We start from the raw sequence: 20,396 nt of genomic DNA, 5'->3' as shown, positions 1-20,396 counted from the left end.
TTCTATCAGAAGTATCTTCCCTCCCAAGAATCACCTAGTTTCATACTAACACATGTAAACTATAGGTTACTCTGCAATGTTACTATCTACAATAGGATCTGATTGTAAATCATTATTGTAAATAAGGTTCCACATAATATACAAAGGTAGATTATTTTATATTAGCAACAAGAATTTACAATAGCAAACATATCTGTTTTTAAACTAGAAAGTTTTAAGTGTATTGTAACTCAGAATAGAAACATAACAGTGACCCAGGGTGCTAGCAAACAATGTATCTTCAGAGCAAATGTAGTGTTTTGTATCATTATTAAAACACTGAGCTTTTGGCAGAGATAATGGCTTTCTGTAGACTCATTTCTTCCCCCAGTAATGTTTTGGAGCTCCAGTGTGGCTGAATTCTTAAACCTAAGATATCTGAAAAATATTTTTTCACATTCCGTTAATGATTTGGACAGGTCATAAAATATGAAAGAACCTTGTATAAATTTTAAAATAAAGGCTATGGGTATATTTAACAAGGAGTTCTCATACTTATTCCTAATCATAGAGAACAAGCTATATTTTAAAAAGGTTTCTTTGCTATTCCAGATATAACAATTCTTATCAATGTAGATGAATTAAAACAGAATGATAGATCTTTTCAGTGCCTCCTTGAGTGACAAGTTGAAGTCCCAGAAGTTAGCATGGGGCAGAAAAGATCTAAGACACTTAAAAAGCTTAAAGCTTTGTGGTCAATACAGTTTATAGGAACTAAAGATCGTGACACACGAAACATTACATTTACCTCATTAAAACATTTAAAAACTTTTATTGTTCATTGCAAGGTCAGTAACTAGGTAACACAGTAGTATAAAGCAAAACCATAGTTATTTCACTTTTACAGTTTTGTTTTTGTTTTTGTTTTTGTCTTTTGGTACTGGGAATCCCTTAGGACCTTGCGCTTGCCAGGCAGGCGCTGTGCCCCTGAGCTATATCTCTAGCCCTTTTCCAATATTTTGGCAATATGTTTTTTGTCCTGTTTTTATTCAGATTACTTATATAACCAATATTTTCTAATCATTCTAATCTAAAAACCACATAAGGAAATACTGTCGATTCATAATTATCTCAGGTATATTTATCAAAATGTAAATATGATTTCAGGGATATCAGTTATTCTAAACAACAATTCTGAAACTTATCAGGGAAAATTTGGAGTAACACTAGATATACGAAGTCAGGGTTACATAATTTCAAAAGATTAATAATAATTTGTTCTTTATAAATGAACCTAATTTGAAATTAAAAGAGTTATTTTCCTGTTAATGCTATATGTTATCTACCTTCAGCTGGATTTCTTTGCCTCAATTCTTATATTCAGGGGGAAGGCGGTCTTGGGGAGGCAGGCAGGCTCTTGCTTAATTCCGGCTGGGCTTGAACTCACTATGTAGTCCAGACTGGCCTCAAACTTAGAGCTGTTCTCCTGCATCAGCTCCCAAGTGTGTCAATTCTTATATTTAAAGGTAAACAGTAACAGAACTCTAATGACTTAAAAATATTAAGTAATTATGACATTTCCTAGAAAATGAATGCTCATTTTGTTCAACATCTCTGTAGTTACTGTTAGTTAGTAAGGCTTTAGTGGGCCAAAGAATTTAAAATTACACCTGAGCATTCTCATGTAAATGTAAATACTTGAATTAACTTTCACATTTAATCTATAATTTTACTAAATGAAAAAACAAGTGCTAATGATAAAAATTATTTGTTCTCAAGTACTATTACAAGTTTACGCTATACTTCAAACATCAGTCAAGGTAGAGAGAAAATCATTACCTACTAAGTTGTAGAGCTTCTTCCAAGCCTCAAAATAATACCAATTTTCTGCATTCTGATCGATCAAGTTTTTGAATACTTCACTGGCTTCTTTTAATCTTCCCAATTTCATCAGTATTTCCCCTAAAATTAAATTGAAAGTCACATTCATCTTACTTAGATATTAAATACTTTTCTGATCCCAGAGACTTTTACTAAATATTACTGAATATTTATGAAAGACATAACTCTTGTATGTTTCCTTTTGAGGTAAGACTGAACACAGAAATGAACCTTCATTTATACATTCTATCAAGTTAACAGATATTCCCCCCCTCACTCCCCAAATATACACACAGGATATTAACTTGCTAGCTTAAAAATCTTTACAATATACACATTTTATACAACCTTGGTGAGAACTAAAGCCCTCCCCACCAAACAGCAAAATTAAGACTGGCTAATGATTCTAATGAAGTATGCCTACATTCCTACTGCCAAGATTTTAATGCATCTCTCTCTTCTGGTCAGTTCTTATTACTACACAACTGTCCATTCAACTCTATTCTTTTTAAGGTCATTAAAATTGGAGACGTAAACTCAGAAAAAGTGTAATACCAAACAACACTTCATGCAAAGCAATCTCTCAAGCCCTGTTCATGTGCCAGTCACCTAAAGAGTTCAGATTTTTTACTAATTCACAAGAAATTCAAAATGGGAGTGGGAAATGAGATGCTAAACCTCAAATCAAACAGAAAGCACACATAAACCAAGATAAAAGAGATTCTCAAAAATGCGTATGTCTTAGACTCCTGTTCCCATTATCCAAAGAATCCTTTTCAAATAATCCTTTGAGGGGCAGGGGGTTTAGCTCAGCGGCATAAGCGCCTGCCTGGCAAGCGGGCAGTCGTGAGTTCGATCCTTGGTACCGATAAAAAGGAAAAAGACAAAAATAATAATAATAATAATCCTTTGAAATGTCTCCAATACTACTGTTTCAGCATTCACTACACTCGATGAAACAACATTATTAGATGGTTCTATATACAATTATTTTTCTCTTTCTGTATATCTAAGCTACATAATAAGACTAAGCTAGGTTTAATTACCATTCCCACATTTATTACTCTGTGATCTTGAGCAAGTAGTGAGCTCTGGTATGCAGTCTACATACATAAACATTGGCTACTTAAAAACCCTATAACTATGCCCCATTTATTCATATTATTTTCATATTTATTTTGTGGCCAGTTCAATGTACTATCCTGCTTACTCTAGATATAATAAGCAACAACATATTTTTCACTTCTAAAAACATCTGTATTTGCTACAAACAAGAAACAAAGATTAGTATTAGAGAGACACACAGGATAAATAAGCATTCATGCATATTCATAAGTATGTGAAAACTAACTTGTGAAGCTCTTAAAAGGATCTAATAAGTTAATGATTACAAAAATATAAAGGTGGACCAGTTGGAACTGTAAAGTACGCTGCAAAAATTAAAATTAATCCAATAGTCTGCCAATAAGCCAGAGAGAAATGACTATTTATACAAGATCGGCAGTCCCCAAATTATCCTCAAAAGCAAAATATGACTGAATACGGCTCCAAGGAATTTTCAGAATTTTTAAACTAGAGCTGATCTCACCATATAATATTTACTCTTTAAAACTATTTCTTATTGATTTTATCAGACAGAAACAGCAACCTTCTACTGTTTAGGTCCAATCACAAAACGGCAATAACATATCAGAAAGAAAAATAACTTTTATTTATCTAATTGTATCAAGAGTTTAAAAAATAGTACTGTCATCAGAACTGGCAAAACTAATCACAATAAAAACTGAATCAATATAGTAGAAAGCTGGGCATGGTAGTACACACCTGTAATCCCAGCACATGGGAAGCTGACACAGATCTGCCTCAAGTACTAGCATCAGGTGTGGTGGTACATGCCTGTAATCCCATAACTCAGAAGCTGAAGCAGGAGGATCACTGTAAGTTCAGAGGCAGCCTAGAACACATAGTGAGTTCAAGGCCAGCCTGGACTACATAGTGAGATATTGTCTCAAAAACAAACAAACAAAACACACCGCAATAGTATAAGGATTCATAAAGTAGTATAAAGGCTCCTCATAAAGTAGTATGAGGAAGCTTAAATGGATTGCAAAAGTAAAAGAAGTCAATCCGAAAAAGCTACAAACTGTATGATTCACACTCTACTATATTTTCAGAAAAAACAAAACTATGGAAACTGTAAAAAGATCAGTGGTTATGAGGGAAGGATGAACAGGCAGAAATAGGGAAGAATTGGGGAGCACTGAAATGAAGACTTAGACATGACATTAAAAGGTGGATGTGTGTCATTACATGTTTGTTAAAACCTATACAGTGACAGGGGAAGAGGCTTTGGGAGCAAGGACCAGTAACATGTGGAAAGCCTTTGTGCGATTTGCTCAACGTTGCTGAGAACATTAAGTGTTCTGAAAACTATAGTCTAGAAAGTCATGGATTTCCCTATGCTTGTTTCTCAGTTACGAAGACAATAAATAGTACCCATCGTAAAGGCGCTAAAAAATTAAATGAAATAAGGCATTTTAAGCAACTGCCGTACTATAAAACAAAATTCAAGACCCCTTCTCAAAACTGAAGTCTCCTTCATTTTTCAAATGTGTATAACAATCACATTATAAGGTTGTTATAAAGTTTAATTAGCAATTGTTCAATAATAAAGTGCTCAGCCAATCACCTAGTACATGGCAAGTATTACCTAAGTGTTATGAATAAATAAAATATATAATTTTTGTTCTTTCCCTTGAGGCCATTAAAAAAGGAAAAAGTATGTTAACTTACCCTTCATTTCTTCCACTGGAAGTTTATCACATATTTGCTTCTCCTATGTTTCTATATATTTCAAAGATTCCTGAAATAGATCTGCCTCTCTCATCACTTGATTCTGATACAGTATTACCTCACCATATTCATAGTCTACTTTGTTGAGAGGAACCTGTAAGAAAGCAACCAAATTATATTATCGGAGTAATGACATAAAGCATAAATTACAGATCTTTAATTAAATTATTCTCTCAGGAGAGCCACTCACAAAGACTTAAGAAAGAAACCCACAAGCAGCTACAGTGGTTAACAGCACAGAAGATTACAGTATTTAACAAATAAAGATACAGAACTGGCCAAGAAGAGGTAGAGGGAGGAGGAGGGGGAGGATCTGACAACAAATTTAAAAACGCAAACAAAATGAATTCCTAGAAAAACACAAACTAGCAAAACTGACTCAAGTAGAAATAAAAACTGTGAATAGACCTATTACAAGTAGAGAATCAATAGTAATCGATAAACTTCCTACAAAGAAAAGGCCAGGACCAGACGGTAACACAGGTGAATTCCAGTGAGTGATTACAAGCCCTTCACAAAATCTCAGAACAGAAAGTTTCACTTCATAACTTACTCAGTGAGGACAGTATTACCCTAATACCAAAATCAGACTTAGAAAGTATCAGAACTATAGACCAATTATAAATCTAATTAATTTAACCCAATTAATACTCAAGGAAACATCAGTTAAAAGAAAAATGACATGTTACTTCATTTCCACAAAATTGGTAAAAACTAAGAAAGCCGATACCACATTAGCAAAGATACAAAGAAAAACTATGAAACCCTGCTAAGTAAACATTAAATCAGTAAAGCTCCTTCCCAAAGATCATACAAAATGTACATAGCAAAGTTGAAGATAAACACAGAGCTCTATAATTTCAGTATTGGATTTACACTGAAGACAAACTCATAAATAAGGCAAAACTACAGAAAAAGATATTTACCAAAGTACTATTTTTAACAGAGAAAAAGTAGAAAAAAATGTTTATTTATTATATAATGGAACAGCAAACACTAGTTTAACATGGATAAACTAGTCCACCACATATTAACATGACCACATTTCAAAAACTATTGAATGAAAAAAGCATATTAATCACATTTTTGGGTTTGTTTTGGGTTTTTTTTTTTAAAGACAGGATTTTGCTATGTCGTTTAGGGTGGCCTTGAACCCTCAGTTATACTCCTGCGTTTAGCTTCCAGAGTACTGGGATTAGTGGCTATGCCACCATGCCCAGCTTATTCATGTAGTTTTTTAAATATGATACGCTTAAAATCAGTGTAATGTTTTATCAATTTATGCATAATGTAAGGATGATCTATACAGCAAGGGAGAAACTTTCAGAGCTTTTAATAATAATGAACAGCCAGCTGCAGTACACATGCCCTAAGTGATGATCACCACTGATCTGTACCGATTTCAGAATAGTAGTTACCTCTGGAGAGGCACATGGGAGGACTTCAGCTATTTCTACAACATTTCATTGTTTTTAATAATAAAATCTAGACCAATTATGTAAAATGTCAATATTTACTTTGACAATACACAAGTATATGTTCAATTTTTCTATTTGGAATATAAATATATTAAAATATAGTAACATAAAAAATTTTACATATATACATTGTTTTGTTTTAGTAGTGCTAGAAATCAAACCTAGTACTATGTCTTGTGTATTTTGGGGGTTTTTTGTTTGTTTGTTTGTTTTGTTTTTTGGCTCTTTTTGAGATGGGGTCCTCTATGTAGTCAGGCCTTAAGCTCACTTTGCAGCCCAGGCTGGTATCAAACTTGCAATGATCCTCAGCCTCAGCCTCCCAAGTGCTGAGATTATGGGTGAGGGTCACCACACTTAGCTTGTCTCTTGTGCATTCTAAGCAGGCATTCTAATACTGGGGTAATCTTCAGCTACATAAAATAACATACGTACAACAGAGAAACAATTCTACAACACTAAAACTATTTTTATTTTCACATATTTTCTTTTTTTACCTATTTGAATGTTGTTGAAAGTATAGTACACAAATTATTATATTATTTATTTTGTACTAAGAATTCTACATTTTAAGTACTTCCATTATCTCATAAAAAAAAAGTTTCTAGTTTTTCCATAGGTTTCAAAGATTAATTCAAATTTGGGAGTGGAGTGAATTTAGAAATCGACTATTTTAGTCTGTAAAGGTAAGAAATATTAAAATGAAGTTCTCACTCGCTGAGTTTGTCTAAATTCTTCCAATAGTTTTAGTGCCATATCATAATCTTTCACAAATGGTATGCAATGGCACATCCAATCCAGGAAGCATGCTGTTGGATGCAACTGCAGAAGTTGGTATCTTGTCTCCTTTAAAAAAAAATCCTTTATTTTTAAGAAAACAACCTAAGGTGTTTAACATTTTTAAGTGAAGGCAATAAATATCAATTCCAGAATAGTACATAAAAAGTTTTCTTGTTTCTTAACAAAATTACTTGGGTTTCTTTATAGCTATAATTAATACTCTGTGATACCATGGTGCTGTCAATGAAACCTTAACTTTGGGGGTCATGCTTATGGGTTTCCTTACAAAATTACCTTAAAATTTCTTCTGATAAATTTAAACATTTTTCCAAGAAAATCCCACAATATTTTCTTATCATACTAGAGTCATTTAAAAATGATAAGAACTTCCATCTATTCACATGGTCATAACTGACCTCAAGATGAACACAGCCGTGGAAAACAGTCACTGACTTGACTCCTCTAGCAGAAACACCTCCACAGTCCCTTAGGACACCTCAACTCCGCTAATATTAGGGTCAAATCACATGTATTCACATATTCATGGAATAAAAGATCAAAGTATCTGCCCGAGCAGAAAAACCAGCCTCCCCAAAAGACCCCAAAGAGATTCCCCATGCCTCAGAGCTCATTTCTTTCTCCAAGTCTTAAGCAAGTGATACTTCTTGAAGGAACCAGGTATCATGACAAATATAAACTGTAAAATAGTGTTCAGTTTCCATGATTCTGTTGTCCAGACATGCTATGTGCCACAGGGATAATTTCCCATTCCTTTTTAAAAAGAAAACTTTGGTAAAATGACAACCTGTACCCTCATGTGCATCTGGTTCTTTTTAGCATATGACACTAAGCTGAATCATTCTATCTCTTCCTTACTCTGGGAAATGACATGCCAACCACAGCTATTATGCTACCGACACTCTCACTTGGTGATAGTCTTACTTTTATTTTCCTTTATGCCTACTTGTATTCTCTGACCTCATCAGTACCTCTAGTTCCCACCAGCTTTCACCACCAGCTCTCTAATTTAGTTCAGTCCAGTTTAATCACCATCAGAATACCAAAAATGTGTAATTTCTATGCTTCATTCATAAAAGTAGTAATTGATTTTAACTCCTCCCACAACCAGGCTATGCACAGCTGAAGAAATACACACATGCTCCTTGAAAAATAGTGCCATTATAAAGTTCACCTGGGCTCTTGAAACTTCTGAAAAATTTTGATAGTGAGTTTAAACACTTATATGACAGGAGAAGGGCAAAAGTAGAAATGAAGAATTTATTTGATCAGATCTGTTAAGAGGCAGTAGCTCCTTCACGTAAGAGAAAATTCAATTCTGGACATGCTGATTCTAGGACACTAACAATAGTAAGTACATGGAGATGCCCAACAGAGAGTTGAAGACAATTCTGAAGACGTCTAAACTGCAAAAAGACTGACCATGGCAATCGGCCTCACATTATTTTAGATTTCCTAACCTACCACAAAGAAAGCTAACTGTGGACAGAGACGTGATAACTCAGTGAAATACTGCTTACCTAGCAATGTACACTCTGTTCAATCCCCATTATGTGGAAAGGAGGCTACTGATATTTCTATTTATATTTTACCTATAGAAACTGAATGTCAAAGCCAAGCACACACTTGTAATCCCAGCACTTGGAAAGTGTACAGAGTTCCAGGCTAACTTGTGTTATAGTAAGTTCAAAGCTAATCTGAACTACATAGAGACCCTGTCTCAAATAACAAAACAAAACAAATCAAAACCCCACCAAAAATACTGAATGTCAAACCCACAAGGACTGTAGCACAGCATTTGCACCTAGGATATAAAGACATTGTAGTTTTTTAAAAATTACACAAGAATACAATGAATTTCTATTTAATACTCAAATATGAAGTTTTGGAATTAATATTCTTGGAAAGTGCTAAGCAATTTCCCTTTCTGCTATAGATTCTTCTGAATCAAATCGATATGATCTTGGCTGCTGTTCACCTTATTCTAAATTCACATGACTTTAAATTTAACCTTCCGTTTAAAAAACAAAATTCATCCTTGGCATGGATGAATGATACACGCCTGTAATCGCATTGCTCTGGAGGCTGAGGCCAGAGGACTGCTCCAAGTTTGAGGCCCACCTACACTATACAGTGAGGTCAAGACCAACAGAGACTCCAAAGTAAGATTCTGTCTCAAAGAAAAAATTTAAAAAAATTTTTTCATTTAAAACTGAGTACTTACACAGTAACCTTCAAGATCTCTCATTTGGATCTGCAACAGAGAGATCCCTCAAGACTTGCAGATTATCTTTATCTAATTTGAGGGCATTTCTAATAGCACTTAATAGCTTCATCATGTTTTTTATCAGAACGCTGTAGGAGCCCATATACATGCCAACTTATGAAGTTAAAGAAATAAAGACACTCATAGACACTAGAATATACTATGCTGTATCTCTCATGCAAAACCTTAAGAAAATGGTATTTTATTTCAGAATGATTTGGGGTCAGATGGAATGGGACAGTGAGGAACAGCTAAAGCAGGAACCAGATTAGCTTTGATTCAACAAATATTAAATTGTTGCAGTGAGGCGATGAGCACATAGGGTTCACTATTCAATTCTTTCTGCTTTTTTATGCATTGAAATTTTATGTAATAGTTTACATAACTTTAAAAAATTCTTGGCAAAATTTCTTTACATTTTCTACCCTCTCTTCCCTCATTTTTTTCTAGAAACTACATTTACTTATACAAAAAATGGAATTAGCTTTTAAAACAAATTTGCAATTGATCAATTCTAAAATAATGTAATCATCATTTAATTCCCTAGTCATGCTGAAGACTACAAAATTTAAGTTTTATTTTTTAGCAATTAAAGTCTTGGCATATATTAAGCCAAAAACAAAAGCACAAAACTCAAAACTATCATACTTACATGCCCCCGCTCTTCATTCTGGGGTAAGCAATGGCACAGAAAAAAGATGTTTAATATTTTAAGAGTACCTTAAGCTTAATATGGAAAAACATTACTGAGACTTTTCATGTCCATTACTATTCAACTGCTAAGTGAATTAAATGAAAAACTAAAATACAAGGGTACTATGTAGAAATTGTGAATAAATATATAAATGAGCAAAAGAAAAACCAATTTCAAGGATCCAACCTTACAAAGTATTCTGTTTCATATTAAAATAAGCCAAAGAACATACACAAAAATTCAGTAAAGTAGCAGCTAACATAACATAAACCAAAATAAAACCCAGTATAATGTCTTTCTTAATACTAAGTAAAACCTGGTGTTTTATTGTTTATTATTATTATCATTATTTTATTGTTATTTTTTGTTTGTGATGCTGGAGAATCACATATGCTAAACACTCAATCACTAAGCTACATCTCTAACCAAACTTATTTAAATTTTCTTTTAAAATTTCTAAAAGAAGTTTAAAGGATACAAAATTTTCCATGTAAATAAGTAACTAAATATCATTATTTGGAATAATAGGGAACTATGTCAGTTCACACATCTAACAAAATAATAGTTTCAAGCCACAAATAATTATCAAAGTAACTATCCTCTAACACTAAGCTTAATTCTTTCTAGTACACACATTTATACATACTGTGCACAAATTTTCTTTAAAATACTCTAACAAGACAAAAATGAAACGTTTTACAAAATGTTGATAATTACTGACTTCATTAAATTCTATGTACATTTGAAAATTTTCATAGCAGAGTTTTCAAAGTTGAATTCAAAAAATACTAAATAAAATTAAACTATGTAGCTATTGCAAAATGATACAGACATGACTCTTGACATCATTATGAAGGCCTTTACGAACAAATTCATATGCTGCTTTTTTTCCTAAACAGTTCAATGTCAAACCTTTCATAGCCAAAGTCTCTGAAAAATAATTTAACCTCTATTTACACATGAAAAATTCAACTTATTCTCTGAGCAATTTTATTTGAAATCTGAAAAACTTTTACTGTTCCAATGCTTATACAAACATAAGATTGTATTAACACTAATGATAAAAAAAAATTCAAAACATAAAATCTGCTTGGCAAGCAGGAGATCATGAGTTCAATTCTCAGTACCAAAAAGAAAAAAGAAAAGAAAATCTAAAGGTAGATCAGCAGTACTATATTTATACATAAATATCATCAGAAATATGAAAGGCTTATCTACCAAAGAACAAAATCCATGTGATTTTATCTTTATACTACTTTTACAGCGAAAATACTATCCTAATTTTATATACAGGAAACCAACATTACCTCAACCAATTTTCTCCCAATAGATAAACTACTTGTCGTCTAAAAATAATGACACCTACGTATACCATAAAATCATAGTAGTCTAGAATAAAACTCATATGAAATATAACTAAAAATGCTGAACTTTTAAGGACTCAACAGGGACCTGCAGCTCCTGGAATCTGGAAAAGTACTGCATTCTTTCCTTGTTCAGAATCCTAGCTGCTAGATTTCCCCAAAGTTAAGACATTACCTCCATGTTCAGCAAATTTGGGGTTTGAAAGAATCAAATGCAAAACTTGAGGCCATTTTTATATTGCTTCTGTTCATAACACTTCTGTAAAGATAAACCAACAAATTATTTTATAATAAATGCACAAAACCTTTTTATCACTGGATATTACTTTTAACAGGTACCCTTTTTTGATACCCACTCCTTGCCAAACTGTTCTAGAAACTGAGTATTTTCACTTTAAATGGCTATACACAAGGAATTTAACTGTCAATCTCAACCACCACCGAAGTTAACTGAAAATCCAAAAGAAAAAACATACATTATAAAATGATATTAGGAATTCCAAGTGTTTGTTACTCAACAAATGAAGCCAATGCTCACACACACACATACACTACCATTTACTGAGTGGCTACTAAGATACAAGATATAAATCTTGTATCTTAACTCTTTCATTTTTAATACATAAAAACTGTGCCTGTAACTTAAGATATACACACTGTATAGTTTTAAAATCAGGTTAAATGTGTCATCTCAAACATTATTTTCTTAGGATAAAATTTTCAAAATTTTCTCTTCTAGCTTTTTAGACTGTCCATTATCTATTTTTATAGACATCTACTGAACAATAGCATGCCAGAACTTTCTGCTCCCGTCAAACCACAAGCTGTCACTGATAACCTTTCTTAATTCCCCACACCACCCCACTCTTTTTTTTTTAAATCTTTTTTATCTTTTTTTAAAATCTTTTTTATCGGTACCGGGGATCGAACTCACGACCACCTGCTTGCAAGGCAGGTGCTTATGCCGCTGAGTTAAATCCCCAGCCCCACCACCCCACTTTTGCAGGCCTCTGGTAACCCGCCGGAGACCACACTGAGGTGGCACTGGGCAGGCTTTAAAATTCATCAGCTGGCTTTCTGCATTAACTTACCGTCTGTCCCAGGATCCAACCTGCTGCTCCACAAACAGAAAACAGAACTCTGTAGTGGCCCATGACTGTAACATCTCTGAAGGTCAGATGCACCACAGCTGCGGGCACGAGCTCTCCCCCAGATTTTCAAGGGCAACACTGCCAACCTCTCCTTAAGCACGTATCTCTCATTAAGTAAAGATTTACTGCTTGGAATGTCTTCATGCCATCTTCACAAGGCCTCGCTCACTTTCACAGCTTCTTACCTCTCAGCTGTTCTGTGCACTGCACGCCCTCTGCCAAGGTTGTACGCCCGAGTAAATAGTGGGCAACTTGGAGAAGTTTCTGTCCTAGCCACAAGAGCTCTGATCTTCCTGAACCCCCAAATACCACACTACTTCGGTTCATTGTTTTTAATCCTTTGCTGTGTACTCACCCAGGTAGGGAACCCAGTCAGTTCTGGATAATAACCACCAGTCTAGTCAGCTTCTATAAGATCAACTTTTTCTTCAAGACAAGCTCTCCTTAAGTTACTACGTTGCCGGCACCAAGTTCAAACTTGTGATCCTTCTGCCTCAGCCTCCCACAGTGTTACAATTCAGATGGTTACCAGCACACCCAACTGAGATCAACATTTTTTAGACTTCAAATATAAGTGATATCATGTAGTATTTGTTTAATTGTTATTTTAGTTGTACATAATTTGTACCTGTAGATAATATATCTGGATTCTTCTTTTTCCCCCAATCTCTTCTGCTCTTTTCAACCCTCTTCCCCTCCTTATTTACAAAAGATTTGTTTCCACTTTTTTCTTCTATTCTTTTTTTGCCCTTCCTTTCTTTTGTCTTCCCATTCTCTTGATCCCCTTCCCATTTGGATATTTTCTCCCTATCTCCTGGCATCTGTTATACATTTTGTACCTTACTTACCCTTTCAATTTCTCACACCAGAGAAACAATGCAGTATTTAAACAGGTGTGTCTAACTTATTTCACTTAAAGAGTATTTATTCATTTACCTAGAAATGTCTCAAGTGTGTCCTTCTTTATGGCAGAGTAGTACTCCATTGTATTAAAATGTCGTAACTCCTTTATCCATTCATCTGCTGATGGGCCCCTTCAGGCTTCCACCTCACCCTCCAACTTATTCTCTGTAGTATTACTTTTCTCTTCTACAGTGCTCTTACTGTCCGAAATTCTTACTTGATTACTTATTTAGAAACTGTTTTCTGTACATATAAGCTCCAGAAAAACTGGAATCTTGTGTAGGACAAACATCCCTATGACTTAAACCAATAAGGGCAACTCAATAAGTATAGTAACACAGACCCTTCCTCCATCCTTTGGACGCTGGTGGGCCTGCGAGGGCACCAGTGACCCCTCCCTCCATCCAGAGGGCCTGGGTAGGCCTGCAAAATCACCAGTCACACAGTAAGGCCCCAGCCGGGGTGCGCAGGATGGACAGACTGGACGGGTGGCCTGGAAAAGTCCAAAGCATCTCGGAAGGAATCCAGGACTCACCAACGGGCCCTACAGGAGGAATTCAGGCAAACGGCCCCTCCCCACACTGCAAACCTGGTGACTAGGGGAATGTTGGTCACACAATAGGACCCTGACTAAGGCACACACCATAGACAGGCAAAAGCAGTGAGACTGAAAGACCAAAATACAAATTGGGTAAAACCACTCTGTCAAAGGGAAACACTTACCATATGACCTTCTAATGTACAAGAGTTCTGTTATATAATGGTAGCCTCTGCTCCTATAGTATACATCATACAAAGTCATTAGTTACCAAAGTTTGTCTCTTTCTAAATTGTGTTTGATGCTACAGTTATTGCTAATTGTACTATTTAGCTAGGATATAATGTCTGTTTTAATCAGTGTTCTTACTTCTGTAACAATACTGGGACGCTCTGGAGTAATAACCTTACCACAGAAAAATACCAAAAGACTGAGGACAGAGCCAAGCACATACCAAAATCTCACTATTAATTAATAGGGAAGGCAGGATGCCACAATAGGCATAAAGTAAGAATCTCCTATACACAGATGACATCATTGAAGAGTAGACTTTATAAGAGTGATGTATCTTCCAACTAAAAAAAACTCACAAGGATCATCACAAAAAAATTTTTTTTTATGAAATAGAAAATAGCAAAATGCAATCTATCTCAGACCTCCAGCACACCCAGAACAAGTACAGGAGACATCAACAAAAAGGAAACTGGAAGCCACACATCTGAAATCTCAGAAGAGATAGCAAGGGAAGTAAAGAAAAAAGTTAATGAGGCCACAAAGGAAATCAGACCTGAAATAATCTCTCAGGTAAAAAAAAAGAAAAAAAGACAACCACAATTAAGGAATTGCTCAGCACAGCTAGGATGACATAGATTAAAAAATACAAGAGAGCATAGTAAAATGATGAAAATCTTAAATTCACAATGTAAGAAACAATGCATAAAACAGATTCAAACAGTTACCCAAAAAATTAAACATTGCATTGAAAACTGGCAAAACCACTTGAACAAAACTGAAGATAGACTTTCAGATCTTGAAGACAGGATCACAACAAGTGATCTTTACAAAAGGAAAGATCTCTTAAAAATAACAATACAACAGCTCCAAGATGATGCAAATAGAAACAATGTAAGACTGGAAGGTGTCAATGAAAAAGCAATAGTGAACACAAATGACATTAAAAAGTACTTAAAGAGATAGTGGACAATTTCCCAAGCATAGAAAGAGAATCTAAACATACAAATAAGACAGGTATATAGAACTCCAAACAGCCATGACCAAAATAAATAAATCTACACTGATTATAATAAAATACCAGAAATTCAGCACAAAAACAGAATATTAAAGGCTATTAGAGAAAACAAACAGATCACCTAAAAAGGAAAGCACATTAGAAACCCAACAGAATCCTCAACACAAACCTTCAAGTCAAGAAGAGATTGGAATGAAGTGTTTCAGGTCCTGAAAGAAAACAACTTGTGACTCAGATTGATGTACCCTGCAAAACTATCTTTCAAAAGGAAAAGGATAAAAACAGATATTATACTTGATCTGAGCCAAAAGGCTGAGAAACGATGGCCGGGGAGGGGCAGTTACTGGCATTCAAACTCAGACTTTGTGCTTCACAGACAGGCACTTGTGCCACTGAGCTATATCCCTAGTCCCTGCCTTTAAATTTAATGGAGAAATAAAATACTACCATGACAAAGAACAACTGAAAAAATTCATAACCACCAAGCCAACCCTACAAAGAGCTGAAAGACATTTTATAGAGAGATTGAAACTATCACAATTCCAACAACGGCTTGAGAAAAAAACTACAAGATAGGGAAACAATGAAACAGAGTGGGAAAACAGGAAACCAAGAATAGGAAAATAACATGAAAAAGATAAACTAATACATACCAATTATAACCATCAATGTAAATGACCTCAATTCACCAATCAAAACAAACAGAATGGATTCAAGAACAAAGATCCAACAAAATTCTGCATATAAAACACACATTTAAGTCAACAAGAAATTCACAGATTGAAAGTCAAAGGGCAGAAAACAATACTCTATGCAACAGGAACCTAGAAAAAAAGGAGGGGTACCGTTCTGTTTGCAAACAATGTGAATTTCAAATCAAAATGATCAAAGGGGAAAACGAAGGATACTACCTACCTGTTAGGGGAAAATTCAAGAGAAAGAGACAACAATTATAAATATACATGTCCTAAATATGGAAGCACTCAAGTATATAAGACAAATATTAACAGACCTAAAAAATCAAATAAATAACAACACACCTGTAATGGGGAACCTTAATACCCCAATGTCACAAAAGGTAGATCAACTAGACAAAAAAGTCAGCAAAGAAATGACAGAGCTGAATCAAATTGGATAAATGGACTCAGACATTTACAGAGCATTCTGCCCAACATCAGAACACACATTCTTCTCACCGCACGTGGGATGTTCTCTAAAATAGGTCACATACTAGCCCATAGAACGTGCTCAAGTAAATGCAAAGACACTGATATTATCCCAAGAATATTACCTGGCAATAGTGCAAACTTGGAAATCAATGGCAGAAGAAACCCCAAAACCCCATAAATTGGGCCAGGGATTTAGCTCAGTGGTATAAGCACCTGCCTAGAAAGCACAAGGTCATGAGTTTGATCCCCACTAGCAAACAAAACAGAACAAAAAAACCATAAACACATGAAAATTAAATAACACCATCCTGAACAACCAATGGGATACAGAAGAAATTAAATAGTATCTACAATCAAATAAAAGTGCAAATACAACATATCAGAAGTTGTGGGATGCAATGAAAGCAGTCGTCAGAGGGAAATTTATAGCAGTGAATTCTTACATCAGAAAAACAGAACAAGCACAAATAAACCTAATGTGCAACTCCAGCTTCTAGAAAAAGAAAAGCAAATCAAGCCCAAAGTCCAGAGAAGGAGGAAATTATAAAAATCAGAGCAGAAATTAATGCAATTGAGACTAAGAAAACAATACAAAGAATTAATGAATCAAAGAGTTGGTTCTTTGAAAGAATAAACAAAATTGGGGCTGGAGATTTAGCTCAGCGGCATAAGTGCCTGCCTTGCAAGCAGGCAGTCCTGAGTTCGATCCCTGGTACCAATAAAAACGAAAAAGACAAAAAAAAAGAGAGTAAACAAAATTGATAAAGTCCTAGCTAATCTTATTGAAAAAAGGAAAGAAGAACTCAAATTCATGGAGTGATGAATGAAAAGGGTGATATAACTACAGATCCTGTGGAAATTCATATCCTAAATACTTACTTGGAAAATCTTTACTCATAGAAAAAAAATGGAGATTTTTTAGCAACATATGATTTATCAAAGCCAAACCAAGGATATAAAAATTCTGAATAGCCTAGTATCAGTTAATGAAATTGAAAACATAATTAAAAACTTACCAACAAAGAAAAGCCCAGGTTCTGGTAGATTCATAGCTGAATTCTACAAAAAATTCAGAGAAGATTTAAGGGCAATATTCTTCAAACTTTTTAATGAAATTGAAAGGGAAGCAGTTCTCCACAACTCATTCCTAGAGGCAAGTATTACCCCAATAACAAAACAAAAGCAAGACAAAACCACCAAACAGAATTACAGGTCAATATCCCTAATAAACATAGATGCAAAAGTCCTCAGTAAATTGATCCCCGGTACCGATAAAAAGGAAAAAGACAAAAAAAAAAAAAAAAAAAAAAAAGTCCTCAGTAAAATACTAGCAAACAGAATGGAACAAATTATCAAGACTATACACCATGACCAAGTGGGATTCATCCCAGGCATGCAGGGATGGTTCAACATATGTAAATAATAAATGTAATCCACCATATCAATAAAGCCAAAAGTAAGAATCACTGATCATTTCTTTTTTTTTTTTTTTTTTTTTTGGTCTTTTTTGTTTTTATCAGTACCAGGGATCGAACTCATGACTGCCTGCTTGCAAGGCAGGCGCTTATGCCACTGAGCTAAACCCCCAGCCCCCACTGATCATTTCTATAGATGCAGAAAAAGCTTTTTATAACATCCAACATTCATTCATGATAAGAACCTTACAGAAAATTGGAATAGACGGTCTTTACCTCAATATGATAAAGGCCATCTATGACAAACCAACAGCCAGTATCATACTAAATGGCCAACAATTGAAGGCCTTTACCTTAAAAATCAGACACAAGACAAGGATGTCCCTTACCACGGCTCCTATTTAATATAGTACTGGAAGTACTAGCCAGAGCAATTAGACAAGAGAGAGAAATAAAAGGGGTAAAGATAGGAAAAGAAGAAGTTAAATTATCATTATTTGCAGATGACATGATACTCTACATAGAAGACCCCCAAAACTCCATTGAAAAACTCTTAGATATAATAAATAAATTCAGCAATATAGATTATTGATACAAAATCAATACTCAAAAAAAATCAATGGCATTCCTATACACTAACAACAAAATCACTGAAAGAGAAATAAGAGAAGCCACACCCTTCATACCAGCAACCAAAAAAATGAAATATTTAGGAATTACTCTCACGAAAGAAGTGAAAGACCTATACAGAGAAAATTATAATACACTGAAAAAAGAAATTAAAGAGGATCTCAGAAAGTAGAAAAACATCCCTTGCTCATGGATAGGAAGAATAAATATTGTGAAAATGGCCTTTGTCCCAAAACTGTTATACAGATTCAATGCAATCCCGATAAAAATACCATCAACATACCTCATAGATCTAGAGAAATCAATCCCAAAATTCATCTGGAGCAAGAAGAGACCTAGAATACCAAAGACAGTTCTAAGCAGCAAAGGCAAGGCAGGAGGCATCACAATCCCTGACTTGAAGTTATACTACAAAGCAACTGTAGTAAAATCAACAGGGTACTGGAATCAAAACAGAGCCGAAGATCAATGGAATAGATTAGAAGATACAACCACAACTACAAACACACTCAACCACCTTATCTTTGATAAAGGGACCAAACATGTTCACTGGAAGAACGACAGTCTCTTTAATAAATGGTGTTGGAAAAACTGGCTCTGCATTTGCCGAAAACTAAAACTAGAGCTAGGGCTATCACCATGTACTAAATTAAAATATAAATTAATCAAAGATCTAAATATTAAAATAGAAACACTAAATCTATTTGAAGACAAATTGGGTAAAAACCTTGAAGACATAGGGGTAGGTAGAGAATTCATGAACAGGACTCAAACCACACAGGAAATGCTTCCCAGAATCAATAACTGGGATCACCTCTTATTAAAAAGTTTCTGCATATCAAAAGAAATCTCCAGCATAGTGAAAAGAAAACCCTGGGAAACTGGGAAAAAATATCTTAGTGAACTGTACCTCAGACAAAGGAATTCTGTCTAAAACATATAAAGAATTACAAAAAATCAGACCCCCAAAATTCAAAGATCCAATCCAAAAATGGGCATCTGAGATGAATATGCACTTCTCAGATGAAGAAATACAAATGGCAAACAAATACATGGAAAAAAATGTTCATCATCATTACTCATTAGAGAAATGGAAATTAAAACCACACTGAGATTCCATCTCACTCCTGAAAGAATGGCCAGGATCAAGAAAACTACCAACAAATGCTGGAGAGGCTGTGGGGGAAAAGGAACTCTCCTGCACTGTTGGAGAGTGTAGACTGGTGCAACCATTGTGGAGGTCAGTCTGGAGATTTCTCCAAAATCAGGGATTGGAAGTTCCATTCGATCCAGCTATTCCACTTCTAGCCATATTCCCAGAAGAACTGAAAACTTCATATCACTGTGATATATGTGCACTCATGTTTATAGCAGCACTATTTGTAATAGCCAGATCTTGGAAACAACCTAAGTGTCCATCAACTGAGCAATGGATAAAAAAAAAAGTTGTGGTATTTTTATACAATGGAGTATTACTCAGCTATAAAGAAGGATCACATTGAGATATTTATAAATAAATGGGCACAGCTTGAGTCCATACTCATAAGTGAAATAAATCAAACTCACATTTATAAATACCAAATAGTTTCCCTAGTGTAAGAAATGATAAGAATACATAAAAGTATGTGGTAGCCATGATTCCCCATTATATTGCTTTGAAGACTTATAATGTTTTCATTCATTAATTGGAATGGTTTTATTCTGGATTGTTTGATTTTATTGTCTGTGATGGTATAAACAGCTATTTTGAAGAAAACATGACATCATAATAGCTAGTGCTGATTTAATATAATCTTGTTTTGAAGTCCCATCAAGTTTTTGTTCTTCTGTCTCCATCAGTTTTATCTTGTTGTATCTTATTGGATTTTATTATATGTGTTAGTATAAACAAAATTTTTATGGACAAGGAGATAATATAGAAACCTTTTTGTATTTTCTGTTAATTGGGTCTCAGTACCCTGTAATACTTTCATTGTCTTGAATGGTTTTACATTGTCTTGATATGTTTGATGCTATAGTATATGAAGTTAT

The 20,396-nt window shown here is 34.5% G+C and overlaps 1 protein-coding gene and 1 pseudogene across 1 annotated transcript in view; both read right to left on the bottom strand.

Moving 5' to 3' along the window:
* Positions 1-12,464, bottom strand: part of Naa16 (N-alpha-acetyltransferase 16, NatA auxiliary subunit) — a 45,741-nt gene extending 33,277 nt beyond the window's left edge. The window contains 13 exon segments of the mRNA XM_063232820.1: positions 1,823-1,849; positions 1,852-1,941; positions 4,654-4,807; positions 6,903-6,958; positions 6,961-7,001; positions 7,003-7,034; positions 9,211-9,253; positions 9,255-9,301; positions 9,303-9,366; positions 10,765-10,876; positions 11,486-11,524; positions 11,527-11,569; positions 12,402-12,464. Of these exon segments, the coding sequence (XP_063088890.1) occupies positions 1,823-1,849; positions 1,852-1,941; positions 4,654-4,807; positions 6,903-6,958; positions 6,961-7,001; positions 7,003-7,034; positions 9,211-9,253; positions 9,255-9,301; positions 9,303-9,366; positions 10,765-10,876; positions 11,486-11,524; positions 11,527-11,569; positions 12,402-12,464 (811 nt within the window).
* Positions 12,465-15,346: 2,882 nt separating this feature from the next.
* Positions 15,347-15,475, bottom strand: LOC111753762 (U2 spliceosomal RNA; annotated as a pseudogene).
* Positions 15,476-20,396: the final 4,921 nt, after the last annotated feature.

The sequence above is a fragment of the Cavia porcellus genome, unplaced genomic scaffold (genome assembly GCF_034190915.1).
Source record: "Cavia porcellus strain 051 isolate PalLab524CR breed Dunkin Hartley unplaced genomic scaffold, mCavPor4.1 scaffold_21, whole genome shotgun sequence".
Lineage (NCBI taxonomy): Eukaryota > Metazoa > Chordata > Mammalia > Rodentia > Caviidae > Cavia > Cavia porcellus.
Note: the sequence above shows the minus strand (reverse complement) of the source record. Positions and strands in the feature narration are given on the sequence as shown.